General features: G+C 40.1%; 1 protein-coding gene across 3 annotated transcripts in view; it reads right to left on the minus strand.

The window, feature by feature from the left end:
• SLX4IP (SLX4 interacting protein) overlaps window positions 1–20,085 on the minus strand; it is an 85,486-nt gene that overhangs the window by 31,811 nt on the left and 33,590 nt on the right. For all 3 annotated transcript variants that reach the window (XR_004060567.1, XR_004060566.1, XM_030944330.1), the window contains 3 exons: window positions 19,247–19,336; window positions 16,106–16,229; window positions 1,309–1,386 (listed from right to left, as the gene is read on the minus strand). Coding sequence is in view for 1 of the 3 variants with exons in the window: in XM_030944330.1 (XP_030800190.1) it covers window positions 1,309–1,386; window positions 16,106–16,229; window positions 19,247–19,336 (292 nt within the window). In the remaining 2 variants the exon portion in view is untranslated. The remainder of the gene's footprint in view (window positions 1–1,308; window positions 1,387–16,105; window positions 16,230–19,246; window positions 19,337–20,085) is intronic.

The raw sequence follows: 20,085 nt of genomic DNA on the forward strand, positions 1-20,085 counted from the left end.
ACACAACAAAGTTTCTGTTTACAAAGGATTAAAAATGGAAGGTTCTCAGATTAGAACAGATGAGACAAAGCTTTATTCAATACCTGGCAATGCTATGGGAAGAGCACAGCTGGATATTTTCTTGTTTACATATGGAATTATTTCCAGATCAGTATCTTCATATTTTCAGCTCTGATTTTTTTTGTTGTTGTTGGGTTTTGTTTTTATAAAAAGAGAATTAAATATTGTGAAGTTTGTTGTATTTCAGAATGAAGCCATAACACTGTTTTTGTAGGACAAGAAAGACAAGTCTTGCAGAAATAAACGTATGAGATTGATCTCACAGATGTGTTTTTGTAGAATTGAAGAGTAGAACAAGTTGCTTCCAGTAATATGCTTTTATTGTTACATTTTATAACAATCTCATCTGCTGGCTAGCAAAATGCAGGTATCTTTAGGTATTCATTGATGCTTTAGAACCGTTCAGATTTAACAGACAGCAAACAATGTTGAGATTCCAATGCAGACACTCTGAAATTCTATTCTAACACGGCATGTTTGATGCAATATTTAAAGTCAACACTGATCTCTTCAGCCAATATAGACTTAGAATACAACCAACTGGCATTTGAAGACAGATTTAAAGATTTATGAATAGCATTAATCCCTATAAAAACAATAAATTATTTTAAAATATCCATTCAATTATACGGTATTGTTAAGGACTTTGCTTTTTTTGTTTAACGCCAAGAAGACAGAGCAGAGGGCAGTGATCATTACAGCCCCTTTGCGCTGGTGTTGGCAGGAGAGGACTGATCTCCCTTCCTCCCAGAGCATCCTGGCTTGAGAGAGCCTGAAGAGCAGCCCTGGTGCCATGACATCACCTACGTCAGGGCTGTCCGGGTGTGTGGGGAACGAAAGCCTCTCCTGCATACACTTGTACTGCCTGCTGATGTCACAGGACACTCCAGCAGTAATGGAGTGATTCACGCTGCAACCTCTGCTTGATTCACTCTGCAGAGACTCGGGAAAATGCTGAGTCCCGTCATACTTACAGAATTTGGTGAGCCTTAGCTGATTACCCTGGGGCAAGGCATGCACAAATTTAAAATTAAGTTAAAAAAATCCATCTTATCTCAAGAAACACTTCTCTTTTTATTTTTTTTATATTTTCAGGAAATCTTTTTAAAATGCAAACCAAAAAAACCCCACCAAAAACCCCAAGCTCTGAAAACAATTTTGATTTAAGTAGATGAAAATCTGACAGTGTCTTAGTTATGCTCCCTTTCTTTCTCCTCTAAGTAAGTCTGTAAGAAACTGATTTCTTACCACGATAACGTTTCCCTAGAGCACAACGGAGATTAACCCATCTCTTCATAAAGTAGGCAGTAATGTGCAAACTGTTGGCTGCAACATAAAACAAAGGGATAATATTAAGTGTAAGGGTATCTTGGGCATTCTGGTCTCAAAGAGTTGCACATCTGCTAAGACTGGATTGAGAGAAAGCAGCAGGAGCTCAATGATACAAAGGAAAAAGTAACTTTAATGGAATATTTTTCAAAAGAAACTGCTGAACTCCATACTGAAGTCTCAAGAAATTAGTGCCTGAAACAGGGCAAAAATCTAGACAAATTAACAACCACCAAGTTCTGGAACCCAACCACCAAAATTAAATTAATTAATTGATCAGAGGTGTAATTTGATTAATAGTGTGGTGTCATGCTTTCAGACACATTCTACAGGAACACTGCAGATATCCATTCACTTAACCACCTTCTAGGGGAAGGTGACAGACCTGGTAGGGAAAATAAAAAAGGTAACTACAAAGAAACCCAAGCATGAAAGGGCTGAATTCTACAGTTCCATTGAGTGAGGTGAGAAATGGCCACATTTGAACTCTCCAGCATGTAGAGCAGCCCGAGCTGGCCTGGCTGACTCAGCCAGTACCTGTAACCTCTGGAGGCTTTTTCACTTTCTATTCCCAAGAACGACAGAAATCCTTGTGCATCAGCGGTGTAAGAAATGGACAGAACACATTCTATTACGGCTGAGAGAGTATTAGGACACAGCTTTTACTTTTGTTCTACTTAAATTCCCAAATGACCCTGGTAAATCAGTTAGCACTTCATTCATGAAGGTATTTAGCAACCTGACTCCCACTGAAAGTGCAAAACCTGACATGTGTGACTCATCCTCCCCAGTCTCCCTGCGCACCTCACCGAAATCAAACTGTGAAAGAGGCTTGGTGATACTTCCCCTAACTTGGATGGGTCTGCAAGAACTTAAATTATTGATGCTTTGAAGACAGTCAGGCACCCTAGGTGCAATTAGCACAGACAAGTTAGAATATGAAGTGCTACTGCTGTTTTTATAATCTAACCATTTAAAAAGAAGGAAAGCTTGCTTGTTCCAGTCTCAATCCCTACAGAGCAAGTGCTAAGGCATGTCTTATTTCTAAGTATAAATGCATGTCCTCCAGAAGGGTCCCCCTGTCTCCTACAAGATCTTCTGGAGCTCACCATCGAGTGCCCTTGAGCCTCAGCTCTCATTAACAACTACAGTTATCAATCACAATCAATCCCTTTGAAATTTATCAGCCATCTTTTTTCCTTTCCCTCAGGAAGACACCCAAAATTTGACTTCCTTTTAGAGATCGAGTCAAGATGTAACAAGTTGAACCATCCCTTAAAAATGATGAGTACCAGAGAAAAATTTGGATGCAATCCACCACCTTTATTAACTGTTTACTTAAAAGAACAATTAAGGAAAATTACTCCAGTTTGGCACCCACAATTCTTTATCACTGCTAGTAGGCTTAGTCAAATCAAAGAATTTGCCCTGTATATAAATAAGTTATTAGTGTGATAACAACATATGCCACTGTGACCTTGGAAAGCTGAGAAAGTAGCATTCCTAAAAGTACAGCTTGGAAAACAAATCTTCAGACAGTAAATATTAAAAGTTTTTCTTTCCACCTCCATTTTTAGGCAATTTTCCACATGTTTTGGGTTTTTTGTGAAAGGAATCTAAAGTGAAAAAGTGTGAATCTTTGTTTTTCACAGGAAAAGCAGGATGTTTCTTTCTTGAAATTCTTTTATAGATCAGTGGCATCTATATCTGCTTATTTTTCTTGCTGTCCTGGTATTCTCTGAGAGGCTAAGTGTTTAATCATATGTGACTGACTGAACAAAGTTTCAGATTCTCCTTAGAGGTCCTTGATTCAGCCAGCTACTGTTCTGTGGAAGAGAGCACCTACCTCAGATCTGACAAAATAAATAATTATGTAAGAGATCAAGACACCTCTACAAACTATTTTTGCAGCATCAGCTCAAGTCTGAAGTCTTACAAAGCCTTCACAGGGAATTGCACCTGAGCTGATAAGCTCAGCCCAGAGGGACTAACACTAAAAAATCATTTTAGTTTCCATGATTATTTAATACTTTGCTGAAAAGGCCTGAACAGATATTTGCTGTTACTTGTTACTAAGCCTGAGAAAATACTAAGATGCACTACATTTAAGATACCAGCACTTTGAAAGTATCACACAGCTACACTTATTAAATGTTCTGAAACCCTCTTGCACGTGACTTATGATCTACTCTGTAGTCAGCTGGAGTTTGAAAAACTCCCCCAGTTCTAAAGCTGTCAGAGTTACTGCAGAACTATAAAAATGGTTATATCCTCTTTTGGCTTCCCTCTGGGGAAATATATTATCCAATTAACTATTCTGCTTCATGAAGAAAGAAACTTAAAATTAAGACCCACAAGAAAACCTTCTTCTCCAAGAAGCCCATAGGCTCGCAGCTTTTTAAGCTTTCTACACAGTTACCCAGCATGAGTTTAAATCTGTTTGTGATCTCATGGAAGAACAGACCAACTGATACATACCAAATGCTCCATCACTAACTTCTTTCGAGCACAACACAGAAGTCTGAACCTCAAGGTACAGACAATTTTTCTTCCAGTAATGTAGAAAGTACACACATCTTGGGCTCAGCAAACCTAGTTGACCCCATCTTCAATTTCTCTTCACCATGCAACACAGACAAAGCTCCCTTTGTGGATTACCAGCACACAGGCAGAAACAGAATTGTATTTAGTGAGTTGAAGTTTTGCTTTTGTTTCAAAAGTGGGCACTCTAAATCATCAGATCCAGGGTCCAAAAACAAAACAGAAAAACAAAGCCAAACAAACCAACCAACCCCAAGGAAATAAACAGACCCTGAAACACAAAAGGAGACTGTGTAAAGTGGTTCTAGAAAAGCCACAGTTCAGTTTCAGCTGAAATGGGCAGCAGTGAGCACTGCCTTTTAAGGGAACAGTAATTTGCCCTGCTTGCTGTACTTCAGAGTCCCAGGGCACGGGGGAAGCATAGACACCAGCCGTGCCCTAAGAGCGCCCAGCAGCACTTGCTTTGCCAGGAGCCCCAGGCAGGCAGGCTGCCCTGCGCGGCCGCGCTGCTGTGAGCGGCGGCGGGAAGCCCTCCCAGCTCTGCTGGACCTTTCCCTGGGAGGGAGCCTGGGAAATTGCCTCTGAGCTGCTGAGTTATCTGCAGCAGCCTGGCAGCCGTTCACTCCCCAGCACCACCTGGCACCTGCCTGGCTCCCTGCTTCACTCCAGGCTTGGCCAAGGCCTAAGGCCAACTGCCCCCAAAACATTTCCCCAGCTGACAGGCACCCATTTCTCATCACACAGTATTTTTATATCATACCTATTTTCTCTCCCAGCCTAGACACTTCACATTTCTGAAAGCTTGTTGTGGATTAGGACTGACTCTGCTTTTGGAAAGTAACAACAAAGTAAATCATTGCAACACACATATTAAAAATACAAAAGGATAAATTTCTAGTGTTACAATGTGAAAGCAAATACATGGGTGCATTAGACTTTCTGAAACACTAAACTGCACATTAAAAAAAAATCTACACTCAGCTCATGCTTGATTAATTTTTCCACACAGATTAGGCTATACCAGTAATAATGTTTACAGTATATAGAGCTTTTCATCTTCAAAGTGCTCTACAGACATATTATTACACTGCCTTTCAGCACTCCTATTTCTCCACTTAAAATTATTCACCACAGAATCAGAAGTCCTGATTGTTTGTAAACAAAACAAAAAAAAGGAACATTTCATTCTAAACCTACTGTTAATTGTGAAGCTTTCCTTCCCAAAAATGTCCAACTCCATACCACGTGCTGCAGAGTAGGCTGCCATTTCTAATTTAGAAGAGATTCAAATGAAATATTGGCATTTAAGTTTAAAGCTAAGTCTAAGACAGGGACAGCAGATGCACGACATCACATACAAAAAGCTGCTGAGATTTTCAAAGCCTTTTCTGGAATTCACTTGATATTCTTTAAACAAGTAGCATCTTCTCCAAGTTCAAAGTTTTATACAGCAAAGAATAGGCTTCAAAACAACTGAAACATGCCAGGATGACATCCATTCTTTCCATACAGTCTGCCTTCAGCTCAAAGAAGATGGAAGAATCCTCCCTGCTATCAGAACCTGGATAGCCTAGACACAGCCCACTGTCTAAACCATTCAGAGTATGAGCCACAAACTGCAAAACTGGCCCAAGCCATTTTGAGAAATCCTACAGCAGGGTTGTAGGGCTCTCCTCTAGCAGGAGAGGTGTGGAATTAACTGCAAAATCAGAACTATCCTGGCCAAACTGGATCCAGGACAAGGCATTTCTCAGGCTGGCTGTCAGTGCTGTTCTGGAGGAAAGAATAAGGAAAAGCACATCTGAGACCATCTGGCTGCAAGATGAGTAATGCCTCTGATGGAGGTCCTGGGAACACACCAGCTCTGAAGGAAAAAGACCATCTTCCCCTCACTAATACTTAAGGAAGGAGAGGAAGGCTGATCCATTCCTGGAAAATCCATACCCATCCATAATGTATGAGCAGTAACAGCCAGCAGCACCTGCCAAGGCATTCAAGCAGAGAGATGCAGAGCAACAAATTCGATGGTCAGTGCACCTCTACCACAGGCAACTGTTTTCTAACAGGACACAAGATTTCACTTCACCCTTCTGTTGATCTCAGACACAGTAACCACATTATTAATTGCACATGATGGGCACAAACTGAAAGCTATTTAGGAATGCTCGCTGTTTTGAACATCTAAACTGTATTCCAGAGAAAGCCACGTGCCTGGACTTCTTTAACCACTGGAATGAGCACAACAACCAAGAGAAAGGCTGAGAAAGGCATCTGCTGCTACCAGCCAAAAGGCAGAGGGAGCTGGAACACAAAGCCTGTGGTGAGCACTGTCTGACAAGTCAGCAGCCCAGGAGAAGCCCAAGTCTCCTCCAAGTGCCTGGACTGCGATGGGGTTCAGTTCCACGGGCCGGTGCCACCTCTGCACATCAGGAGGAGTCTGTCCCACACACTGGCCAGACACAGCTCTACCCAAATGGCCCAAGCCCTCCCATCACTGAACTCCTTACAGTGATAAAGGAAGGCAGATTCTGGCTCAAATGAAACACAGACACTGATGGACCCAAGTTTGACTCACAGCACGCCAGGGAATGCATAATCCAGCACAAAGTATGTCCTTTCAGCCTGGCTCTGTGGTTTTTCCTTGAAGAAATCCATGAGCTGCAGGAAACTTTTTGATGCCATGAACTACTTGAAATGGAGGATTTTGTATTTTAAGGGTGAGGAATCGCTACAAAACAAGGTCTCTTCAAGCATAAAAACTCAACCAAAATGTGGAAATGAGCCTCTTGGAATTTATCAGACATGACTGGTTCCCCATAGTATTCATAAAAACAGCAAAATCACTGATGCCAATATTAGGATGCTGAAGGATTTTCAAATAAAGTCAATCAAACCTTTCACAGGTCTCCAGGCACCATTTTTTTCCACTGGCAAGAGGAAATAACTTTTACCCCCAAGAGGAAAGGGTTTTAACCCTAAAGCTGCCACAGCTGCCAAGACTTTAATCTTCCACCAATAACAAGGTCTCTAGGCAAGGGTCACTAGAAATGTCAGGAATATATTGTATCACAGGGCTACAACACCTCTGGGCTTGGTGAAAAAGCCCAACACCGCCACTGGAGACATGATGGGAGAGAATGAGAGGGAAAGACCACGGTGGAGCAGGTATATTCAGCTGAACTTTAAAACAGTAGCTTAAACATGAAAACATTGTTTCTTCAAAGGTCTTGATATATAGCTAAAAATATTATTTTTTTTTTTTTTATGATTCCTGTTAGGATATCCCAGTGGAGCTAAGAGGTAGTTGTTGATGGCCATAACTCCTTTCCTACCTCAACATCTAGAGGACACTTCAAAAGAACGTGAGTTCTAAGAGACATGTGTGGACTTGAACCTGCAGTTTCATGCTGTTGTCTGAATAAAGCAAGCTGTGCCAGAGGTTGACAGGTTTTTGCCTTTTCACACAACAGACTCTTGTTAGATTTGCAACAACTCAGAACAGAATGAAATTCTGAGGCATAGCAAATAGGTGGAAAGTACCACAATAGAGCCTTCTGTATTTTCTCTTATTAAATGCTGGCAAACAGACCCTAACTAAGTCAGCTGCTGAAAGGCTCTATCTCCAAAAAAATCTGCATGTCCTTCAGCTCTCACAAGCTCTGATGCAAAGAGGATACCACAAAAAGAGACCAAGAACAGCCATGACTGGGAGCATCTGCCCACTGCCACCAGCTCAGCTCTGGTTCTGGTGCAAGAAAGAGCTGGAGACTGATTGCAAATGGTTTGTATTAAACCACTCATTTTAGCTCACTCAAGAACATGGTGTTATAGGGGACCACCTGAATGGCACAGCTCAGCAGCCTCCATTTCTGACATCACCTTAACAGATGACAAGTGCAAAGAATAGAAGTACACAGAACATCCTCTTCCTCAAAACTAAATAGCAAATGTAAGGTCTTTTATGCAAAAGACAAACTCCACAATCCTCTCTTTTGCAATGGCAAGAAAACAGCAGACAGAGGACAGGCATTACCCATATCCTATGACCCATATATGTGCACACATAAAACCCCCACAAAACAAAATATCTTAATTAAAGGAATAAGAGAAAGATACCCCGTAAACAAATACAGAACTGTCATCTACTATTCTCTCTAAAGTAACTTTTGGCATTTAAACATGGGTTTGTACAGTGAATGTTTCTCCCTAAATATGTGTCATTTGCTGTGCATTAGATCATCTCTGATCTGTCTGAAGTTGATGGATACACCAAGTTCTAAGTCCACAACCCAGTCAAGATTACACTGAACTTTTTTCCTCACATTTTCAAGGAGAAGTCTTTATTTTTTGCTACACTACTAATTTTTTATTTAATTATCTCCTTTTTTTACTAAATTAGGCATGGGCCCTGCAAAGCTTTGTGGGGTTAGTTTTGTTTGTGGTCTGCCACTGTGCCTTTGTAGTCGACAGAAACACTTTGTGTGTAGTAACCACAACATACCTGGTACTCAGTGGTGAATCAAACACCCAGAACTGCTCTCACTAAACTACTAACACAGAGAAAAGAGGCATAATTTTTCTCAGGAATTGGCCCTCCATTTCTATCTGGACACATTCCCATAAAGACTTACAAAAATTTTCCAAATATGAATAAAGCCACAAAAATGTTTGCAATTTTAAAAGCTGTAATTTCTACCTTGGTCATATGATAATGAAACTTAAGAACAAAGGACAGTATTATTGTGTAATATGGTAGCATGGAAAGTTTAAAAGAAATTCCTACTCATATTTAACAGTGAAATTATACCCCCGAATTACTTCCAGTTAAAATGAAAATAAAAAGGACTTCAATGCTCAATACATACCTGCAACCATTTTTTTTTTCTTAAAATATCATGATGATTTTTCTTTTGCTGGTGATTGCTTGCAGACTTTTACTGAGACTCTTAGGTAAGGCAAGGGTTAAAGATGTATAAAAGACATTTTCTCACAGTTTAGAGAGAGCAAAACAACACATTTAGGAAGCCAGACAGCTAAAAGGTCAAAGCGTTACACTTCCAGGTCAAACTTCTGGTTGCAATTAAGTAAATTCCTCTGAACGTTTCTAGGGAATTCACATTTCTTTCAGGTTTTATTTCAAATCCCTACTCTTTCTTGCTTACATTTTAACCAAAACAATATTGCTCTCTTTAAAAACATTTAATAAAGAGCACTTTTTTTAAAAAAAGGAACCCAATAGTCAATTTCAAGGTAAGAATCAATCCTTTTTTTGTCACCTCATTTAATGTACAGTTGAACTAAAGGCAAAAGAGGCTATTAAACCTAGTTAATTTTTAGAATCACAACATTTCAACCAAAACAGTGAGCACTCAAAAAACCCCAAACCTATGTAGTGCTAGTGCCTAGAGCTAAAGCAGGTCCCTGAGCTGGACCCTGAGAATCCATCCTCTGCATTCCTGATTCCAAGGGATGGGAGCAGCCCTGAAACCTTCAGAGAGCATGCACAAAGAGCACCTCCAAGAGGGACAGATGTGGCAAACAGGAGTAAGGCAGTCAAGTAACAAATTGTGCTTAGGGACAGATTTTCAAATTGCCTTCATGTGCCCTCCAAAAATGCTGAATTCCCACTTGGAACAAGCACGCCAAGGGCTCTTTCCAAGGGTATGTTCCCTGGCCTAGATGAGAGTCACTTTGCTATTCTCAGGTGAGTATCAAATCAGAAATTAAAGGTGGGGTTCATCTGGCCTAACTTGAAACACCTGCATCAAACTAGTACCCTAAACTTCATTTTTAACTGATAGAGATAAATTACCTATTAACTTCCAGCCAACTCTGAGAAACTGAGACACACCACTCCACTTTGTAAAGACACCATGATTAATGCATGCTGATTTTTTGCATAACTATAGAAAGAAAACTCCAAAGATAAACTTTAAATTTGCATAAATATCTGTGTCATTGCATAAACTGCAGTACTAACAGCAAAATCCCTCTGCAGAAATATTTGGATGATAAAGGAAGACCTTTACAGCTCATATAGATATGTAAGAGAGTAGCTGTTTGTGCATGCAAACACTCTCTTTTTTGCACACACACATAACTAGGACTTATTCTCATACTATTTTTCCTTCTCATAAAATGAAAAAAATCATATGGGAAGAAGAGACAAACAAATGCAAATGAGATGAAAGCAAGAGAAAGTGATACAATGCATTAAGGCAGAGAGTATTTTAAGGCTAGAGATCAAGACTGTTTTCAAAACCAACACCAAATTCTTCCTTTTCACAAGAATACACTGAATTAAACAACTGTCCTGTTGCTTTTTTCAATCCAATACTACCTACATAAACCACTTTATTAAGGACATCTTTAAAATAAGTGCGACATTTCACGAGGAGCTGCCACCAGGGAAGAAGCAAAATACGGAGAACACCTTCAACCCAGCTGGTGCTGCAGCTGCAAATATCCCACGTAAAACAGGGACAGGCAATTCTGAGGCCTCTGCCAAGATCAGTGTCACCACAGAAGAGCCTTCCAAAGGCAGATGCTTGAGTCCAGGCAGTGCAGGAGTTCCTGCCAGCCTCTGACTGGATGGGGGCTCAGCTGCAGAGGGGCACAGTGGTAAGGAAGGCCCTGCAGGGGAAGATCAAAGGTCCCTAGAGGCAAACACCCACAGGGATACCCTAAAATACAAGGGCCAAGTGCACATGGTTACCTCCCTGACACTGCCAGGCTCCAAGCCCTCTCAGCTCAGGCCTTTAGTGCACCTCAGGAGATTCTTTCTCCTCCCTGGAACACCCTCCCATGTTGCTGTGGATGCAGCACAAACCTTTATCATATCTGTTATCCTTTGGCAAAGAGCTTCCCAGCTCTCCTAACTACCACAGCATTTCCATGCATTTGATACGCCCTTGCTCTCAAACTGGAAGAGAACGAGACAAGAAATGATTTCATACATCTTGGTTGTATTCCCCATAATTGATATATTTTCTAGGCTGAAGAGTCCAGGCACATGTAACTGTTCCCTGTATTGCATTTCCTCATCTTAAATCATCTCTGTTGCCCTTCTTGGCATTTTCCCCAATTTTACTGTATTACAATCTAAGGCAAGATAGGAAAAAATCACAAAGAAAGAAAACACCCAAAGAGCATGTAAGTATGGACATTCCTTTTGTTCTTGTCAAATGCACATTACCCCGAGAAGAGAACAAAATGCCAAAAAAAAAGAGTTCAGATATATAACCTTGATCTTCTAGAAGAAGAATGCTTTGGTGAAAAAAAGATACCCTTATTCTCCATTATCTGGCTGTAAAAAATGGGGGGTGGAGGCGAGGGAAGTAATCTAAAGCAAAACCAGGAAATATTAGGTACAAGATACTAATCAAACCATTTTTCATAAGTTATTGCATAAGTTACTGCATACTTCAGGGAGCTCTGTTGTCACAGACAGATGACTGCAAGTTTAAAGTTCACACAGATCTGCAGGACTTGGCCACAAATCATAAATGAGTCCATTGCAGAGAAGCTGCAATGCCATTCTTTTGAGAGACAGATATTACAATGTGCAACTCCAAATCTCAAAGTTCATAGGAAAGACTCCTCCCCAGACCCCTATGGCAGCACCCATTGAAATGCTGTAAAGCTGCAAGCAAGGCCCGTGAAAAGACTTTAGTTCAGACCCAAGCAAATAGTTTTACAGCAGAGGAGTGTGAGTTAACAGCTGGGAGGGTGGGAATAAATCAGTTTTGCTGTTACAGGATTACAATGTGGGACATACCCTACAAGCATTTCCCACAATTCATGTCCTACAGCAATAGTGAACACTCCTAAAGCAAACTGGGGCAGTCTGAAAAGGGTGTTTCCCTTAAAAACATCATAATGTTCAAATTAAAATGCAAGGCCAAAAGAGTTTGGAATATTTGCCATCATGATTTATTGTATATTTTTTGTCTGCTTGCAGGAGCCAAAAAAATTGTTTCATAAGCAAGAGAAATGTATTTTCTTATGAAATTGCATCTTATGCGTTTTTCTTTATACTAAATAAGACATGAACTTTGACTCCAGATCTTTGTAAGGCTGAACTACTCATAACAGCTATTGTCCCTCTTCCAGTTTCTCATTTTAGTAAGCTTGTCACAAGTTAATGTCTGAGAATTTCAAGTCTGAGATGTCTACCTGTTAATAAAGTACGGTCACATTTGTAAAAAGCAACTGGGTGAAAAGATGGACTCAGGAAACATGATCACAGCAAGCCCCACTTCATGAGAGAAGAAAGTTAAAAATATATTAAAAAGTACACAGAGTCCCAGGGAAAGCAGATAAAATCAAGCTGGGAACTCACTGTGCCATGTGACAGCATGCTCTCTAATTATTTTCACTGTAGAAGAGACTGTACAATAAAAAGATCTGAAATCAGAGCAAAAATGTCCCACCCTCAAGCCAAGCAAAACAGCAAGGATGCTAGGGAAGGAATGAGAGTAGGTCTGAAAATTACTCGTAGGAAAAACATAGTTTTTCCTCCCTCAAGAGGGGGAAGAAGGTCAGTTTACAATATACCTTCTTCCTTCCTTCCATTTCTAACACTGACATTTCTATCAGCCACATTTTTTACTTCTCCTTATTGTTTCCTCTGTGCCCATGTAAACCTCACCTTCTTCCTTATTGTTTTCAGTTCTCCCTTTGTCATTTCTCCTGTATTTAATTCCTCTAGTCAGACCTCTGTAGTCTCCTCTTAATTCTCACTGCCCTTGATCAAAATCAGACATTTTCTGTGGAATGTGAAACTTCAAATAATGCAATCACAAGCCATACCTGGCTGATGCCCTTCTTGCATGATTTTGGCCATGCAAACTGGATGCAGGCAAAATTCAGCCTTTGAAAATCCACTCAATTTTAAATTTCTCTTTAAAAAATAAAATAAACCAAAGTCAAACACATTTGGACATTAATTAAACATAAGAATCAGAACATTTATACCAAAGCCTATGTCCAAATACTAAATTAAAGCTTACTTTGGCAAATTGTTTGTACTGGCCATTTGGGAAGGGTGTGGAAATTGTTCAGACAGAAGGAAGAATAGGAAGAACTTGCTTGTCTTGGCTACTTTCTCTCATTTTTCCATTCTTTCCTTCTTTCTTTCTTTCTCCTGTGTGTAACACCCACAGATTTCCTAATGAGCTGGTATGCGACCCACCACACACTGAGTGTGGGTGTAACTCAAACGAAAAAGAAATGTAAATTAACAAGTAACTTGCACGGATATTTACATTAAGTGTCACAAAAAATGAAAGGTAGTGTCAAGTAATACTAATATTAAACATAATATAATGTTAACACTAAAAAGAAGCTGTGATAGGTGAAAATTTTCTCTTCAAAATTGTTATAGTAGTGAGGAAGTAGAGGACTTAACAAGTCTTAAGGTAGCTTGGCTTCTAGTTCTGAAATGAAACCTAATACATCATGCCTTGACATTAAAGGTAGTCTAAAATCTTATTAGTACAGGTCCAATAATTCTCTTTTCAAGAAATGTTGAATACATCCTGCAGTGTGTACAGCAAACTAGTTAAAATTGACTTGAAAAGATGCAACTACGGCCAGGGGTGGAATGCTGACCTGGGACACTGGGAAGAGTAAGCAAGCAGTTAATAATCATGTGCAGGATCCCCCTATAGATACACACCTCCTTACAAGAGCAGGGGGCTCACAGCAGTGCAACTCCACACAGACTTGAATAACTTGGAGCAGAAGAAGCCACACAGAGCTTGAAGAACTCAGAAACTCCTCCTGAGCTCCAAAGGCAACAGGAGCTGCAGCTGAAGCCTTTTCCCAGCAGCACCTCTGTGGGGCACATGGGGCTCCTGCACTCCCCTGTGTGGTACAGAACCCCGGCAGCCGGCAGGGGCTGCAATGTGGCGCTGACAACACAGAGCCATCTCTGTGCTGCAATGTGGCACCTGATCTGTGTAACACAGAGCCATCCCCTGCAGGCCACAGCCAGAGAGCCCTGCTGGGATCCCAGGAGCAGGCACAGCACCAGAGGCAGCTGCTGCAGCCCCCTGGCCCGTGGCTCAGCTCGAAGGGTCAGTCCTCACAGGCAGGGCCCCTTGCCCCACTGAACACCCACCTATTCTGTTATTTCCTTCCCAGGTAAGAACAGACTCCAAGGGAACTTGAAGAAACTTGATTCTTGGGCTTGAACAAAGCACTCCTTTCTTACAAATTACAGCCTTGAGCAAAGCAGGCTGAGAGAAAAAGAAAGAGATGGCTTTGGAAGTGAAGCTGAACATGAGTGTTCGTTATCACAGCCTGTTTTCTTCCTTTAGTTCTTTATTGTCAATTAATGACGGTGAGATTAACTGCAGAAAACTGATGGAACAGTCATTCTGCCTCATCCAAAGTAAATATCCTTTAATCTACCACTGTCACCACTGATATTACTGATGACCTTCTCAAATGCATATCCCTAAGTTTTTAATTTTCAGGAAACAAGGGGAAGAGTCATGCAGAAGATCAGCTCCCAACCCTGGGACAGCACACCAGTATTTTTACTGAAAAGTTCATGATGTGAAGGGAAAATAGACCCTAAATTCTAACAAACACACTGAAGTTAGTGTTTCATCTACCCACATATATAAAAAACAACTATTATGTCTGGCAGTTTCACCTTATAAAATCATCATTTTTTTGCAAAACTTACTTTTTACTAAGGCAGGAAACTTTAAAAAATAAATAATAAAAAACATCCCTTCATAAAAGAAAACACATAAAAACCCCAACAGATCTTAGAAATTCTGATCCCACCATCTGTAATGTTCACTCACAACCAGAAAAGTACCAGGGTCTGAAATTTCATGTGCTTGACAAACAATAATGATATTTTAAAGGGATAAAACGTAGTTTCAACTTGCAAGGAAGAAAAGGGTTTGGAAATCCTTTAGTGGCCTGAAGCATCTCTTGCTTATGAGGTGTTGTGTTCTTGAGGGGTGGGAAAAAGCCCCTGTCATGCCAGAAGAACCTGGCTCCCATATATGCCTAAAATGTTGCAATATGAAGCCAACCATACAGTATATAACCTGTGTTTTATCATTATTATTGACAATAGCATGTAAAGCTGCAACCACCAACCAGCATTCTATAGGAATACACCTTTTTCAACAATGGAAAGCATTTTAAGAGGCAAAGAACTAGTTCCCAAATGAAACTGTTCATCTAATACATGCTGAGTTGTAAAATTTATGACTATACTGATGATATAATACAAGTATGTAAACACATGCATTGCAGAAGCCATACTCCAGTAGAGATCTCTCCTGGATTTAAGGAAACGTGACAAAGCGTGGCCAGCACAGAGCTCTACTGCTGCAGCCCTGCTTTTCTGAGACAAGTTTATAACCTGCTCCAGGCTAGTAACTAACACCAGTAATTTTTTGCCTAAGAACTATTTAAAGATAAATTGCTGGTATGATATAAGACCAACAGATGAGCCTATCAACTGTAAACCCCACATTATGCTAACAATGAAGTGTTGTTAAACAAAAACTGGCACCATTTAGGCCCAAAGCTGATCTGGCAGTAAGGCCCAAGCTACAGAGATAAGGATCTTTAGTTTAAAAGGTGGATGTACTGAAATGGCACCTGCTGGCCTCAACACCCACACACACACAAAAAGTGAGTTCCAGATGGGTGAAGGCTCTTAATCTCCGCACTCCCAAGGTCATGGGTGCTGCTGCCAGGCCTGCAGTAGCACTGGCGAAATTACAAATGTCACTTATTACATCACACCAACTTTTTAAGACTGAACAGATTGCCAAAAGTAAAAGGAGAAGTAAAGATATTATTTCTGTATTTAAAAATTCTAAAGTAAATGGGTGAGTGGAAAAGAGATTTAACTAACCATCAAGACTTCCACCAATTTTGCAGGACCAAGGATTGTATAAGGAATTTTTTTAGTTCTAATGATAGGGTCTGAGACTAATAGTACCAGCATTATGTTCACTTTTACACAACACAGAAAATTAAAATCCACTTAATTTTTTCACTAACATAGTTGAAGTATTTCCAGACCAAAACATGAACTATTTCAGGCCTTGCTGATAGCAAATTTCTCACAGAAAATAGAAAGAACAGTATTTTCCACGGCACTTTATTGCACACTAAGTTAAATAATTTCTTTTACCGGTAAGAAACAAAGGCCCAGATGATCCCTGTTCCGTGGGCTTCCACTGACCACGCTGCTTAGGTGCCTCCAAGTAGTGTTTGACCCTTGAGGCAACAACTTCTTCCAGCAGCTTGCAGACCTCCTGAAAGAGAAACCACTGGCCTGGTTTGATCTAAATTTACAGAACTGCCCAGAGGCACACAGCAGAAACCAATACAAAATTACCCCCTCTCCCATTAAAAGGAAAAACACTGAGGAGAAGCACATGAATTAGGAAATGGATGGGAACAAGGAGGGGAATCAAACAATTTTTCTACAGAACAAAAGAGGAAGTACATTATGAAATTCTTACTTGGCAGATGAAATACATTATATTACAATACTAACTTTTTAAAACCAGAAATTAGTTTCATATGCATGGAAAGTAGGAAAAAAGACATGTTAAAAATGTATCACAACATTAGGTATTTAAGCAAAATTTTAGTAAAAATCCTCTCAGGAACTGTCACCACACTATTCCTGTGTAAGAATCCTTATAAACCACAGCAGATATTTTGCTCCAATTCTGAGTAATCTGGGGGGGAAGGGGGAGTGGATAAGACTGAACAAATTAGGTCACAGCAACTTAATTGCTCTAATTAATTTAGATTTTTCTGCTCCTAAACATAACTGTTCATATCTTTCATACTTTCTTCCACAAAGCACAATAAAACCACATACAACTCAGGAAGAACAAAACCTTCTGCCAGAATTAGCCAGAAAAAAAATACTTGGAGTAAAAATCAAAAATTCATCTCTTGAATACCAGCATAAGTTTTAAGCTTAATACACACACACATACCTGAGACTTTTCCCTCAGTATTCTCATTTTCCATTGTTCATAACTACGTGCCCACAGCAATGATACTTTGTGGCACACAAAAATATAATTTTACCTCTAAAATGTGTTGGGGTAATAGATAAAATTACATAAGTAGTATCTAAATTATCTTGCATTGAAATTTCCTTTTGATTAATGCAGAAAGTACTCAGAACAACAAATTTTTAATCAAAATCTAAATGAAAGCAGGGCATATACATTAGTCAATCACAACCAGTATTTTCTCCTTACAGTAAGAAATCCATTTTCCTTTCTGCTTGTAGAGCACAATTATAAATTTCTGTATTTGCTTGTCCTTCTGTTTAACTCATTAAAGTGCTCCCATTACACATTCCTTCATGGAGTTACACGAGAAGGTCTCAGAAGCAGCAGAAACATGGTGTGTCTTTGGTTCCTTCCACAGCAATAAACATTACCTTGCACTTCCTTCATTTACATGGAACATATTTCACTTGTTAGCCTTATGGAAATGTTATTTAAATGGCTCCCCACAAAGAACCATACAGATCTCAGAGAGCAAAGATAAAACTGTGACTTTGCCATTCCAGGGGAACAGGGGTAATAAAGAAAGGACAGGGAAATTGGAAGGGCAGAAAGAGGGGAAAACTGCAGCATCTCACAGCAATGCCAGGAGTCCTCCACAGCCAGCTGGCCACAGCAGTGTGCCATGGTGGTGATTCCAACACCCAGCTGTATTCCCTCACTCCAGGGCCATGCTTTGGGCACTGGGGTGGTTCCACCCTGCCCTCCCCATGGCATGTGCTCGAGGAGCCAGCAGCCAAAGGGCCGCTGGGACAGCAGCACCAGGATCCTTGAGCTCAAGCCGATGACTTCCAGCCAGGGTAAGCAGGGGATCAGCAGGAATTGTGTTTGTCACAGAGGCATCCACATTTCCCACACACAGGCAGTGAAGGCTGCACCACCACAAGCATTTTTCAGAGTTTGGAAACAACAAAAATGCAAAAAACCGCTTGGGATGGACATGTAAAAGCTCTCAAAAATATGTTGGAATAATCTTTCTTTAGGACCTTTTCTCCCCTCACTTACACAGAGATTCTGCATAGGACTTTCAGGAAGTGAATAGCAAAGCTATTTGACTCACACTTCTCAGCTGCTGAAAATATGCAACCTTTGTACTTCTCTCAAAACATGCAGTCACAAAAATGCACCGAATGCTGTCCTGTCATGTCTCTTTATTAAATCAATCATGAACTAATTTCCTGAAATTCATCTCTTTTGTTTTGGTAGTCTTACAAAATACATTTTGAAAACATTTAAAACTCAGATAACCAGGAGAGTAAAACTGGTTATAAAACAGAAAGGGTAATGAGCATTCATTTAGCCATAAAAAAAAATGAGAGATTTTTCCTATTTTCTTATTCCTCTGCTTAATAAAGCACAAATCAGATAAACCACATGCTTCTAAATACTGTGCTTTTGCTCCCTCAGGATCCGAACGCATTGTTTCTTTCATTTCCATTGAAATGTATGACTCTGGGATGTCTGGGGCCTGTGCAGTGACAAGTTAATGATGGCATTATTGGGGAAGCTATCTGCTGAAAATGCCGTAAGGGAGACTTGCGGGAAAGCGCGCAGGCATCCCAAACACGTCCTGCCTTCCCTTTCAGCAGAGCGGGGAGCTTCTCACGTTCCCACACAGGAGAGCTCCCGCCAGGCATGCAGCACAAGCTCTCTGTGATTCCCCTGCAGCTTGATCAAAGCTACAGGCAGAGTTTTGCTGCTCACTGATTTCCCACTATTTCATCAGGATATACACATGACACACTTAAAAATAATGGAAGTTTCTTTTCATAAGAGGCAACCGTTCTACTACAGTTTATCTTGCATGTTTATGTTCCTTGCACCCTCTAAATGTAACATCATTTACACTTTTCAGAATGAGGAAAAAAATTATTAGGAAGATATTTCACCAACAAAATTATACCTGCCACAATCTGGTTTGTATCATTCAGGATAATTTACAAGCATTCATGAGAAACATATTTTTAAATTAAAAGTTAAGTCAGAAGAATACACACAGCACGCATGCACGCATGAATGTGCACACACAGAGTTTAAAATTTAAAAAGCTACTTTGAAGTGGTCATTGGTGACCCAAACAGCACATATTATTGACTTAGGGGTCCCATGGCAACCACTGATGGTTAGGTATAACTAACAATATTCTCCTAACAATGAAAAATTCTGAACAGTTCAAGGCAATCCAACTTTTTCCCTGCAGCCATACACTTTTAAAGTAGAATTGATATTTGTTGTACCTCTTTCTCATGATCTGAAAACCAGCTGGTGTCTTTACTGGAGCCTTGAGGCAAAATATGAACATCCACCAAGACAGCAAAGTTCCCACACTGGAGAAAAAAAAAAAAAAAGAAGAAAAAAAAACATGTTGAACTGTGTTGAACTGTAGCTGCTAGGAAGCACATGTTGAGCAGACAGGGACAAAAACAATCAGGTAAGCACATGTATCTGATTCAGAGTTACAGCAGGCAGAACATTAAATCATGGAAGTTTATGAAGTATGGAATTACAAATTTATCATTGTTTTTGGACTTAACAAGGAACAAGAGCACCAGACCTATCCTGGATAGCTCACTGAAGTATTCATATGACAAGCACAAGTATGTGGAATTTTCTTCTGCTACCTAAATGCCTCTTTTAAATCACAGTTCAAGCAAATTTTAATGTGTGAAAAATTAGCTATTCCTTCACCAAACTCACATAATTCTATTTCTGAAAATTTGGCCCCACATTAATTATCTGGTTGGTGCCTTGAATTTATTAAGTACTTAAAAATTCAGCATCTTAGAAGTCTTTTCCTTTCTCCAAGCTACCTAATGTAAAGAACAGCAAGTCTGAAGGACTTGTCAGTGGATATCTGCTACTTACCACATCTGTCACCTGTACTTTGAATGGTTCAATAAGGCTCACCTATTACTAAAGACTATATACAGTTGTTAGGATGATATAGCTACATGCCAAGACACATCAGCTATTTCTGAAATTCCTTGATAGATCCACCTATATCTCAGGCTTATGGTGTGGCACAAGTACAGCTGCTGGGAGTACCCTTACCTATACCATTAGCACTAGGAGCAAA

The sequence above is a fragment of the Camarhynchus parvulus genome, chromosome 3, assembly GCF_901933205.1.
Source record: "Camarhynchus parvulus chromosome 3, STF_HiC, whole genome shotgun sequence".
Lineage (NCBI taxonomy): Eukaryota > Metazoa > Chordata > Aves > Passeriformes > Thraupidae > Camarhynchus > Camarhynchus parvulus.